This window comes from Homalodisca vitripennis, chromosome 2 (genome assembly GCF_021130785.1).
Source record: "Homalodisca vitripennis isolate AUS2020 chromosome 2, UT_GWSS_2.1, whole genome shotgun sequence".
NCBI lineage: Eukaryota > Metazoa > Arthropoda > Insecta > Hemiptera > Cicadellidae > Homalodisca > Homalodisca vitripennis.
The window spans coordinates 4,667,061-4,680,326 of NC_060208.1; the positions used below are offsets into that span (position 1 = coordinate 4,667,061).

The 13,266-nt window shown below is 33.0% G+C and overlaps 2 protein-coding genes across 3 annotated transcripts; both read left to right on the forward strand.

Annotated features, from left to right (window-relative positions):
• The first annotated feature begins 8,657 nt into the window (after positions 1–8,657).
• LOC124356086 (longitudinals lacking protein, isoforms A/B/D/L-like) lies at positions 8,658–10,402 on the forward strand. Of its 2 annotated transcripts, none has more exons than XM_046807251.1 (2): positions 8,658–9,395; positions 10,162–10,402. In XM_046807251.1, exon 1 carries the CDS (start codon positions 9,105–9,107, stop codon positions 9,390–9,392), a length of 288 nt encoding a protein of 95 aa, XP_046663207.1. In that variant the 5' UTR covers positions 8,658–9,104; the 3' UTR covers positions 9,393–9,395; positions 10,162–10,402. The 2 variants fall into 2 exon arrangements, with proteins under 2 accessions (XP_046663207.1, XP_046663208.1); XM_046807252.1 differs by having other exon boundaries at positions 10,165–10,402.
• Positions 10,191–12,935, forward strand: LOC124353427 (vascular endothelial zinc finger 1-like). The gene is made up of 2 exons (XM_046803266.1): positions 10,191–10,316; positions 12,687–12,935. Exons 1-2 carry the CDS (start codon positions 10,191–10,193, stop codon positions 12,933–12,935), a joined length of 375 nt encoding a protein of 124 aa, XP_046659222.1.
• The last annotated feature ends 331 nt before the right edge of the window (positions 12,936–13,266 follow it).

Sequence of the window (13,266 nt, forward strand, 5' to 3'; positions counted from 1 at the left end):
GTGTTTGGCCACGTAGAATTGTGGTTAATCAATCGGAGTTATCTTTTATAAATGTTTCGGGAATTAAAAAAATCTTAAATACCTTTTATAAGAACAGGAAACAGAAACAGAAACATAGAACATTGTTTTAAATTTGATTATACAGGGTGTCCAGCAACCATTCGAACAAACTTTGCCACATTGTTCAGCAGGCCAAAACCAACAAATAATGCAATATAACAGGTGCCCTATTTCACTTCGTTTAGCGTCTGTCTGTCTGTATGTGTTTTTGGGAAAAAAATTACCACTCAAAAACCACTTAAGATACATAATTCAAACTTAACAGTCATGTTAACCTAGTGTTGGTCCTTTTCAGTGAAAAAAATAAAACAAATATCTCATTGCATTTCAAAATGGCTGCCGTTCAAAATTTTCAAATTGTATTAGCTTTGAAACGGCTACTTTGACAACAAATTCACCAGGATAAATTTTTGAAGTGAAAACTTCTTTAGGCGCGTTGAGCGTTTTGGTAGAGGGTAAAATCCTCGGTTCGCGTCACCGACATGCTAATGATACTAACCTGCATGAAAAAGTCAGTCTCGCTGTGTTTTTTTAACCGTAGACTTGGCCGCGGACTACTAACCTGCATGAAAAAGTCAGTCTCGCTGTGTTAAAAACTGTCCCGGCGGAGTATGAAAACAGAGTGCGAAAATCAGTGACCTTTACGGCTTCCTCTCGCGATTTAAAAGTGAAGCCAATGTCGTACAATTCTGTAAGATGCGTCAAATTAAAGCTCTTAATATTGGCAATCTATTGGTTACATTTTTAAATATTAAAAAAATTTCGAAATAATTTTGATTATTGTTTACATTTTACATAGCGTTTACAATGACAAGAAAAAAATAGTAAGCGAGGATTTTTTTATTTTTTGGTCAGACAAAATTTGTCAGTGAGAAAGTTGTGTGAAAATAGATGAATATTTTTTTTGTAATTTATCATTTTTTTATTGGAAGTTTAGTTTAGCCTGTAGTAACGTATGAAGTGATGAGTGAACGTTTCTGCCGGAACTGTAGTTGGCGCATTGGCTCACTGATACCGTATTAACTTAATAAATTTGTTTATTGTGCAATAAAAATACCTTTACGAAAGAACCAAGTTAATTTAACTAATTTATTAGTTTTACAAATATTGTGGGTTTAATTGTTATTGCAATTATATACTTTATCCGTAGCAATAACTGTATTATTTACAACGGTGTTCAACTCACTGTTGTTCACTCGGTGTTTACTCACTTGTATTCTATGTTTAACTAACTATTAATATTGAGCAATTACAACACATTTTTATACAGATAAATGAATAATGAAAACAACGAATATATTTTTAAACATTTTTAATATTTGTACGAATATTTGTATTTAAAATTTTGCATTATTCATTTTAATTATGTTTTTAATATTTAACCTCTTCATCATGAAATGAGTATTATTACGGTATAAGATTTATCTTACTAGCGTGGTAAAATAGATTTCTAGTTATTTGATAATATTTTTTCGTGGATTTTAAAATTGGAAAATTAAAAACGCGTCACATTTACAATTACAGATGTACTGCTACTATAACGTATTGTTAATTACTCTCAACTTAATAGTTCCGTTTTCACTTCTATCGGCAGTCCCACGACTGCTACTGTTTTTTTAGCGTATTTTATTAGCAATTCAACAATTTTTGTTTCAAAAAGATTGAATAACAAATAACTGAGTTACAGCACCAAACGTAAAAACAGGTTAAATCCATGCATTGCAAGTACATACAACAATGTAGTGGATTTTTACGAATATACTTTTTAAGGTAAGACGAATATGAACGGCACTGAAGACGCTATGAACTGGGTGCAGCCTATCTGGAAAGCGCTCTCTGTACAATCTGCTAGCTAATCTGGCATTGCCTCCAGCAAGTCCGTACACAAAGTGAATATCAGCATACTCTTCAAAAGTAAAACGGTTCATATCGTACAAGAAACAAAGTAATAAAAGTAATTTAAATTAACAGGAAAAACTAACAGGAATTACAAAGAAGAACAGAACATTCAAACAGTGACAATCACGTTCAAAACATAGACTTGCTCAACAATGTCTTGATAGTTTGTTTCTTAGTTTTTCTTCATTTAAAACACCTGATTTGGTTGCTGATTGTTGGTCAGCTGTTTTCATGTAATATTATGCTATTGTTTTTTTAAGAGCATTGTGAATAGTTTGTTTCTTTTTTATTTGTGTGTGTGTAACACATTGATTACTGTAAATGGAACAAAAATGATAGTAATATTTTTTTTACGTTATAATAATTGTTCTGTATTTTAATGAAGAACCTTAAAAAGTTTATTCGTAAAAATCCAAATCCACTACATTGTTGTATGTACATACTTGCAATGCATGGATTTAACCCGTTTTTACGTTTGGTGCTGTAACTCAGTTATTTGTTATTCAATCTTTTTGAAACAAAAATTGTTGAATTGGTAATAAAATATGCTAAAAAAGGTTATCCTGGTGAATTTGTTGTCAAAGTAGCCGTTTCAAAGCTAATACAATTTGAAAATTTTGAACGGCAGCCATTTTGAAATGCAATGAGATATTTGTTTTATTTTTTTCACTGAAAAGGACCAACACTAGGTTAACATAACTGTTAAGTTTGAATTCTGTATCTTAAGTGGTTTTTGAGTAGTAATTTTTTTCCCAAAAACACATACAGACAGACAGACGCTAAACGAAGTGAAATAGGGCACCTGTTATATTGCATTATTTGTTAGTTTTGGCCTGCTGAACAATGTGGCAAAGTTTGTTCGAATGGTTGCTGGACACCCTGTATATTGTAATAAACCCAATATAAAAGATAAAGATAAGAAATTTGTACAGTAGAAGAGTGACTTGGTTTTTTTCTATTTATAAAGCGTAATTTTCTTAATTAATGTCTACTTAAGGAGTTTGTTGCCGTCTTAAGTTATTTTTCATTAATAAGTAGTTTTCTCGACGTGAAATAATTTTAAAAGCAACCAATTCTGTGCGGATAATTCAAATAATACATACTGTACAAATTTCCCACTTCTCTTTTATTCTTCGATCAATTACAGAATTGTCCAATATTCCTACTTTTAATTCCTCATGGAGTGTTAATTAAACGTATTTATAGGTTTTTCGTCATCGGGAAGTATATCTGTAATAACTGTGACTCAGAAATAAAAAAATATTTTAAGACAAAATGGAGTGCACCACCTCAACACACTTTTACCAAGTTTGATGTACTGGAATGTAGAGTATTCAAGGAGGGGAGGTGTGTAGTTGTAGTTAGAATTGATAATGACTGATAAGGCGATTAATATTGATTTCCTGACAGTCTAATGGTGTAATAAGAATTTTATTTTCGTAAAATCGTGTGCCATAGTAGGATTTCTTAAAGCAGCAAGACTTTCTTCCCCTGCGGGCGAGTCTCAAGTCCTCCACCATGACATGTAAGTACTACCTATGTCGATAACGTTGAAGGACATATAAGGACATACTTGTTCTGTGCAGTTTCCTCATGCTTCTGTTCACTGACTGTGTTACAATTAATCGATAGTTTGGGCTAGAGCATAACAGTTGTGTTGATGTGAGCCGACTGCGACTGACCTCCCACCACTGCACCAGCTTGTCCGTAGCACGGAATGTCATAGAGGGGTGTTGTTGGTGTGCATGAAGTCCGGTGACTACCGAGTGTGATGCTAGCACTTGGAGCTTGTTATTTTCTTTATTTTCTAGACGTCTGACCTTTCAACATTAACGTTAAAGGTTTTATGTTGTATAAGTCTTTCTGTGTAGTCGATCCAGACAGCTAGTTGGAGCTAAAGCGGTCATAGTTTTGTGATAATTACCAATCCTACTGAAGTTTTGAAATACAAATTATTAATAGTATTTTTATGTGCACCAACAGGAAACATGACGGACATATTTTGTATTTAATTAACCTAAGATTCACCAAAATACTTAAAATACATATATTATAATACCTCGTGGAGTTGCTAATATTTTTCTGACTTCACGGAAGATGTCTTACAAGAATTAGAACAATTAGAACTTACAAGAGTCTTAAATGTTGAAAACTTCAACCTGACCAAAAACCAAATGCTCCACCTTAACATTTTAATATCCCGTACGGTACATCAGATTCTGTCAATATCTTACATGCTGAATATCATGATAAACGCAATATATTATGTTGACAAATTAAAATATGTATACCGAAATTTAGTTATCAAAGAGAAATGTTACCTTTGTAATAGTATATAAGTAGTGCATCATTATAAATAAATATTACATTTAACTATATCCACAAGACCCGGTCATTAGATGTATCATGTGTTTCTACTATGGAACATAATTTATATCACAATTTCAATTGAGCTTATACGTTTACAGATATGACCTTTAGTCCTCAAACTGCTCCAATTAAATTTTAAAGACCTATAAATAATATGAAATATATATAACGAAATAAGTACAATATATATGCATATTTTTAGTATACAGTATAAATTATACTCTTTTATATTGAAAACTGCAATTTTCAATATTTTATAAGGATATATATCTTATAAAATGTGTCCAAAAAGTATGGCATGTATGAAAAATCTTAATAGTGGTTTAACATTGGCCATTAATGTTTAGTATATGGCCATAAAATAAAAGATACTTTTGCCAGTCTTGAGTTTTTGCGGCTATCCTGGATCTGCCATTATGGATTTAAGTTCAATATTCCCAATATGAATCAGGTGAGATAAAGTATTAGTTTGAATTGTATGTCTATTCCAAGTTTAATAGTGGAGGCCGTTTCTCTATATCTCAATCCATTAAATGATTATTATGAAAAAATCAACTTTAAGATACATTATCCGTATAATGTAATATTTCTATTAACATTTGAGTTATTAGCCTATGTCATTTTGCTCATCGTGTGGAAGTGTTCATGTTACAAATGAAATAAGGGAACTGCGATATTGTTATTGCACTAATTATTTTTAAACTAATGAATTTTAAGTAATTAAATTGATTTTATTTATAACAGAAACAAAAGTGTTCCACTTTATTTTTAGGTTTATAGTGATTGTTAAGGCAAATTTAAAATTGCCTGTTCAAGATAAATAAAGTCGTTTTAAAACTTGTTCCAAAAGTACGTCACTAATTTAAAACTAACAATTATTTTGTTTGGCTGTTGTGCATAAATGTATCAACGCCTGAATGTGATCAAATCTATTGAATGAGTAACTTTTTAATAAATACGTATTTTAGGAAGTAATTTCGCCCTAAAAATTAATTATGATATCGAAAAGTGACTTCGGTCACTAGGGACTATTATTAAACAACTAATTATAGTGATTATTTTAATACATCATACATTTTCGCCACTACGAATTATAATAAACGGAAGTTTATAAGCAACAAAAAAGACTCGGTAACTCCACTACACGAGTACTTAATACAAGTTATTGCAAATGATAAGGGTTAAACTATATCTTACTCAACCATGTTCGTCTTTGATTTATAATCAAATCAAAAATGGCCGATCCATGATGACCCCAAAACTTGCTAAATTAAAAGTAAATTTTATATTATAGTTAGATGCTACAAAATAATGTCCAATTCTAAGCCATTATTAAGATTTTTCATATACATACTTTGTGGACACACTGTATACAAACATATGGCATGATTTAGCTTTAGTTTTATATATTATATGACATCAGTACCCACAATTGCACTCAGTTTTTATTCGTTCACAGGTTTAAACAGTAGTTTAGAATGGTACAAATATATTTTTTTGTATAACTAAGGACAAAATTATCAACACTTCAGTTTGGATGTGTTTTGAATTGTACAAAATCGTGATTGGTATAAAAACTCACTTTTGTAATTGTTAGTTTCGATCATAATATTAAGGTCAATGCACATTCCTGATTTATGTGTACATTGTGTACACATTGTGTACATGTGTGTACATTGACATTGTTATGATCGATACTCGTATGGTCGGTTGAGCTGTTTCTGTTCAGTTTCAGACATGCTGAAGCTCCACCCCGGTGGCCGCATCCCCTCCTGGATGTTCCGGGTCGTGCAGACCGAGGAGGGTGCTCTGCGGTACGTCTGCGCCAGGTGTCACAGACAGTACAAGTACAGGCGTGGGCTGGGGCAGCACCTCAGATACGAGTGCGGCAAACCTCCGCTGTTTCAGTGCGTAGTCTGTCCCTACAGGGCTAACCAGAAGGGCGCCGTGACCGCTCACCAGAGGTTCAAACACGGGATGTAACCCGGGCAACGTCGCGTCGTAGTACATGTGGAATACCGTGGTAGCATTCTTCTTCTCTTTGTTCTCTTGTGGTTTCCGCGTACGGTTAGCTTGTGATGTGACTTAGCTCTGTGAGAACTTCTGTATGCCAAAACATTGGTAGCAGGAATATACGAGTAAAAAGTTATGATATGGAGTTTTGGCACGGAGAGTAGTTCAGGAACGTTTAAAAGAAGCCTATTTAAATTAACACACTACAAATTATTTGCTAAAGATAATGTATTTATAATTGTATGATTAAGCTGTTATTCTATTTAATGCATTTGAATTAAATTGACGAAGAAAAGTCACAAAATAAGTATTAAATCAGTAACTATTTAAGGTTAATAAAATATGATAGGTGATTTATTTATATTATTATTGTACAGCCATACATTTTGTAATTACACAATGTGGACATGGATTCCTGAGTGTTTGATTTTGACTAAAGAACGATATAACTATGGTATTCCACATGGAAATCATTACGACTATAGTAATATGCCAAAAATGTAACGAGGCCAAACAGACCGATTTGTAACTGTTAGGTGTTATATGTTTCAAGTGTGTGTCTTACATTCTGCTTATATTTGACTTGTAATGTTGGGAATGTTTATGATTAACTGTTATATTATTTAATAACATATGTTCAAAATATATATTGTGTTGAAGCTTTACTTTACAATTCTTCTTTAATATTCTTTGTATGTTTTTCGATTTCTATCACACATTTGTTGTAAAAATATACCACACTATTTTGTTGATTTATTAAGTTTAAACTTAGTTTATTTAATGTTGTTCAATTCACAACCTGCTCATTTACTTGAAAATATTTCAAGTATTACGTTAACTTTCACTATGGGGAATATATTTCTAACAATGGAACAGATTGAATTGTAAATATCTCAAATATTTGATGATTTCAAAAATTGTTATGTTAACGAAGCATATTTATATTTAATTGATTTACCGTACATATATAATGTTTTTAATGTAATAAATATTTACTCTTAGATATAATATTTTCTTACATGTGTTGTGTTGACATCGTATATAGTTGTTTCTTAGTGTGGGATTTATATTAAAAATAACATTGAATGTATGAAATATTTTATTAAAGTTTTAATATTAATGAAATGCCATTCTTACTTACTCAGTCCTGTAGTTAGTGCCCAGGTAAAAATGCTTTTACTCTGTAAAGCATTATACGCTCTTACCCTTCACAAGCACACCGAGCACCTGGATCAAGCATTTCCTCAGTTCGGACTCAACGGTCATTGGACGATCCTGCAACCGCCGACCCCTAAGATAATGAACTGCATTTTTAGATTAATAGGTAAAATATTAGACATTTTAACTATATAAGTATATATTATGTATAAGTAAAGTTTTATTTATGGAGTTTATGGTTTTATTTTTTATTATGGAATGAAGTTAGAGCTAAGAAGCCCTCTCAAACACAACCTGGGGACCAACGGCCGGGCAGGCGAGATGCTTGCAGAGACAGGATCGCTCAGCGATAACCGGCTACTCTGCGCCGTTTGATCAATACAGTATAACTCAATGATATGGAGTGTGTAGTCTCGTCTCCTGTTACCAGTCAAACCAGTTCGGATTCGTGAATAACCTTCAAAATTGCTAAGCTTTGACATTTACTTGTTCACACTTTAAATTTATCGATAAATAATAAAAAGTGCATTAAACATTACTAAATTAAATATATATGATATGTATGTAGCATTAAATTCTATAAAAATGTATTTCGGTCTGCATAAAGTTACGTTTCATTGTTGTTTCTTATGTAATGAAAATGGCTTGGTGAAATGAATGGCTTGTTTTACGGTGAAGTTAGGAGAAATATTCATGAAGCAGTTCATTTATTCAATGCTGCCTATCCGGATAGTCCAGTAACTGGTCATACATTAGGCGTTTAGTTAACACAGTAACTGGACTGAGTGTGTTTCAGATTCTAACTGGTAAACAATGGCAAAACCAGCCATTCCTTTTGGACTTCGGTCGGACAAAACAAAACCTAATAAATGCTAAGTTATTCGTGGTTGTTGATTCTTGTAATTACTTGTATTACGATTTGGCGTCGCAATTTCTCAAAATAAGTAGTGTGTAAATGTTTTATCTGCCCCAACGCCTAAGGCGTTAAAGACTCGCCTTAAACGCCTATTGGTGTCACAAGCATTCTATAATGCAGGTGAGTCCGCCCAATTAGAGGACTGACTCCGCTGTACTAAGTGGGTAGCATTGGCGATGGATGAAAGAGGCGTAACTGTAAAATTGTATGTGTGAGTGTGTATTGCTGTATGAATGTTAGAAATTTAAAAAAACCCAGGACGTTTGCCATACAATGTAAATATTGTCTTCGCAATAAAAAAGATTTGATTTGATTTGCATTACAAATTTTAACTTTAATTAGCTACCAAATCTGATAGAGAGATCTCATACCATTAAAGACCTCAGTTTAGTGCCATTTATTCTTCTTTTTAAAATACCTTTAAAATAAGGGATAATTTGGTTCCTATTTAAAAATTGTGAACTTACCTGTAAACTACCCATTAAAGCGGGACAGGTCAATAATATTTATACATAAAAACTCATCAGTAGGTCATATAAACATGCCTCGAAGTAAATCATTTCCTCTCTAGTAATTACAAACTTAATAGAGGAGGGAGTGTTGACTTTAAATACATCCTTTATAAAAGCCTACGTAATTTAATTCCTGTTAGAGAGATTCTGCCGCCCGGGAGACAGTGTTCAGTTGCATGTTACTGATGGTTGACGTGTCCCACTCACTAGAGGAGGAGCGGTTCCGCATCGACATGGTGAACTGTGAGCCTCGCTTCTGTTGTCTCGCTTGTTCCCGACACTACCGCAGCAAGGGAGATCTGCGCCGCCATCTTCGCTATGAGTGCGGCAAGGAGCCGCAGTTCGCTTGTAGCCTGTGCTCCTACAAGGCCAAGCGGAACTCCTCTCTCCAGTCTCACATGATCTTCAAACACAGGACTGTCGGCAAGAAGAAGTCCGATTCCGCTGGATGGACCGAGAAATAGAGGGTGTGGCGTTGCACGTTTAATAACAAATATATACTGTATTGATATGTATAAGCCACTACATTAATAGTTTGGACGGTTATGTGGAAACGTATTTTGACATTTTGTACAATGAGGTATTAAATTTCTACCTCAGTCTGATAAATCAATGATTAACAAAATTATATGTTTCCTTTAGTAAAAGAATAAAGCTACGAACAAGTTTTGTTTCGCTTAATTTTTCCATTTACTGTTCAATTCTAAACTGAATCAAAAGATTTAATTACACATAACTTACAGTTTTTCAAAATTTTAGATTAAAATATATTAGTAAAATTGTCAACTCCTGCCTTTCCACTAAGCGATTTATAATTAATTTCAAATGTAATGAGATATTTGGAAACAAATTATTTCTTTTTCATGAACCTGAAACAGATTGTCTGTATGCTGATTTTAAAGAATTAAAGTTATATTAATATAGTGTATTGTAACTAAATAATTCAAATTTTACAACACAATTTGATTATTGAATATATTTGATATTTTGACATGGGGGTGAAAACAACTTATTTGTTTGATAACAATACTCAGTACACGGAAATGTATGTATAAATTAATTATGATCGAGATATTGAGTTTAGGACGTCATCTTCACCCTTTCTTACATATATTTATAGTCAAGGACACATAAAATAGATTATAAAAAGGTATTAATTTACACAACATTTAAATAAAATAGTTTCTATTAGTCAGCTAAAGCCATAATTCTAACATTTTGTTTGATTTAAAGTAGGTAACAGCCCGAAGCACTTGTGCGGCATGTGCGGACGAGCCTACAAGCACAAACAGCACCTGAACCGGCATCTTCGCTACGAATGCGGCAAAGAGGCACAGTTCGCTTGTCCCCACTGTCCGTACAAGTCGCGCCAGAAGGAACCCCTCAAAGTCCACATGATCACCAAGCACGGAAAAAATAATTTTCAGCTTTAATTAGTGGCTTTATGTTTTATTTAATATATTAATTAGTTTCATGTGTGTTTTATATTTTTTACCTTTATCCTTTAAATGTTTTTACTTTCATTGCGCAGTTTTTTTTTATTGAGATACAAGTAATAAGTAAAACCCATTTTGTTTCATATTTATTCGTTATGAAATACAATTGTTCGTGGTTCCATTTTACATTATTTTCCAATTAAAATGAAACTGGCAAATATCTGTATTGGTATTATTGTAAAAATCCTGGTTCCATATTTTGTCGTTTTATTAGCAAATGTTTGAATGGTCGAGTTGAAACAATAAAACGTCAAGTTATAGCAAGCATACAGAAAACAGTGTTTAGTGTATCATAGTTTAAATTGTATGTTCCGTTAGTTGTTATTTGTTGGGCCTTAAAACGTTGTGTTGAAATATTAAGCAAACATTACGAAATAATCCATGTGCTATGCATGTTCCCGAGGATTGTACTATACACATTTTTCAAATTCCTCTAGAATCCCTCTGTATAACTTTCCTTGATTACAGATTAGATTCTTAGAATGGTTATTAGTTACAAAATAAAGTGTCGTAAATGCTTTGGGTTATCGCATAATATGACAGTTATTTGGTGGCTTGGTGCTCAATGTAAATAAACATAATTATTTGGCATGTTAAATTATGGAAATGTTTGTCCCCAAAGTGGCAGTTCAAAACTTTAGATGTTGAATCTGATATCAAAGAGAACAAGAACAAGTTAAGAAACATAACCCGTAGCCACCCCAAAAGAGTAAAATAGGAATTTATTCGGGTAGGCAGAAAATGGCAATATATACAATGCATATGGTACTGTGATACTCTTGACTCAGTGCAAAATATGTAACCTTTAACATTCTCTCGGATTTTAATAACATAGCTACGAGTGATTTGATCTGAAGTGAAAGGGTGGAGTGCTAAGTGGTAGTAATAAAGCTGCTATAACAACAAACAAATCAGTCCAAATTCCTCTAGTATTGTAGGTCTTACAATGTTTTGGTTTTGACTATTACAGAACCAGTGGCAATTATAATAGTGAAATACCCCCACCAGTGTTAATGCTTAAAGTGTTTAAGACGACACCTTATTAGCAGTTGTATTCCTGCATTATTCCTAGGAACAATAATACGCCTGTGTTACATTATGTATTTTTATGTTTTACCTTTTTATCAAATATGAACTACGCAATGTTCAAAGTTTGTTAAATGAGTTTTTTTATTTACATTGCCTCAACTTTCTTAAAATCGGTTACATTAATTATATTCGTCATTATAATATATTACAAACTAATACTAGTTCAGAGCTGTACTGAGAATAATTCAGTTCATCTGCCTACCACTTGTGTGAGCAAAGTCTTTTAATATTGTGATCTCACAATCGTGGGATCAAACTAAATATATATGTTGCAATTAATTGTTAAGTTAACAGCCTTAATTATATGTTGCAATTGTTAAGTTAACAGCCTTAATTAATTATATGTTGCAATTGTTAAGTTAACAGCCTTAATTATGTGTTGCATAGTTGTGGTTGTTACGACAATGTATCATTTAGGGGTAAATAGTGAAATCTATAATAATTTTTTATATCATTCTGATTTATAGCCAATTTTGAATTCCAAATGGCATGTTAGCATAGTTATGTAAAAATATAAAAAAAGATCTTGAACTAGACGACAGTAAATTTGATATATTTATTTACCTCAAATGAAAAATACAGCTTTATTGGTAGCAATGTTTTATTTTATTCCATAATTGACATGTATTACCGGGTTTGCATCTCGTGTTACCTTTAAATGTATTTATTTTGAATTAATAGAATCTAATTTGAGTTTTAGAACCAAGTTTTGTGATTTTTACTCTTTAGAATTGTATTTAACAAAATAGGACTCTGACGACTGTCTGGAGTATTGAAGAGATGGCAGTTGTTGGGAAATTTACTTCTCGCACGACATTTTCCTTGTCGTCTAAAGATCAAAGACCTATAAAATTAGATTGAAATAAACACCTTTTTAAGAACTGGATTATATTGCACAACACATTGATAAATCATATTAAAAAGTAATATTTTGCAACAGAGTGCTGTTTTTCCTTTTAAACAGTCAACACCACAAAATGATACATTTGTTTCTGCTCATGATTATATTGCGATATATTAACCATTTTATTGAATACCTTCAAACTATGTTATGTTGGGAACATCCATGAATATGGTTGAGGTTCTGAAAAACTATTGTAGTTGGTACTTTACGTTATAGTTTAAATTAAGTACAGGTCTCTGTAAGTATGTGTTGTACCTGAAATATTTTAGGTTCATTGTACTGCCAAGTTTTCAAAACTCATGAGGCTCCTGATTTTAGGGGCGTTTCACACATATTCTTGCAAAGTATGCATGAAGACCTACAGACGCAAGGATCACTTGGTGCGTCACGTCAAGTACGAGTGTAAGGACACAGAGCCTCTGTTCTCCTGTTCCTGGTGCAGTTTCCGGTCCCGGAGAAAAGACAACCTCAGATCTCACATGGCACGGATACATTGGGTGAAAAACTCAGGATCCTAACCGACTGGTGAAGCTTTAGGTTCTACATGGCACGGATGCATTAGGTGAAAAACTCAGGATCCTAACCGACTAGTGAATTTTGACGTTCTACATGGCATGGATACACTAGGTGAAAAACTCAGGACCCTAACCGACTGGTGAAGCTTGAGGTTCTACATGGCACGGATACATTGGATGGAAAACTCAGGGCCCTAACCGACTGGTGAATCTGGACGTTCTACATGGCACGGATACATTGGATGAAAAACTCAGGACTCTAACCGACTGGTGAAGCTTGAGGTTCTACATGGCACGGATACATTGGATGAAAAACTCAGGACTCTAACCGACT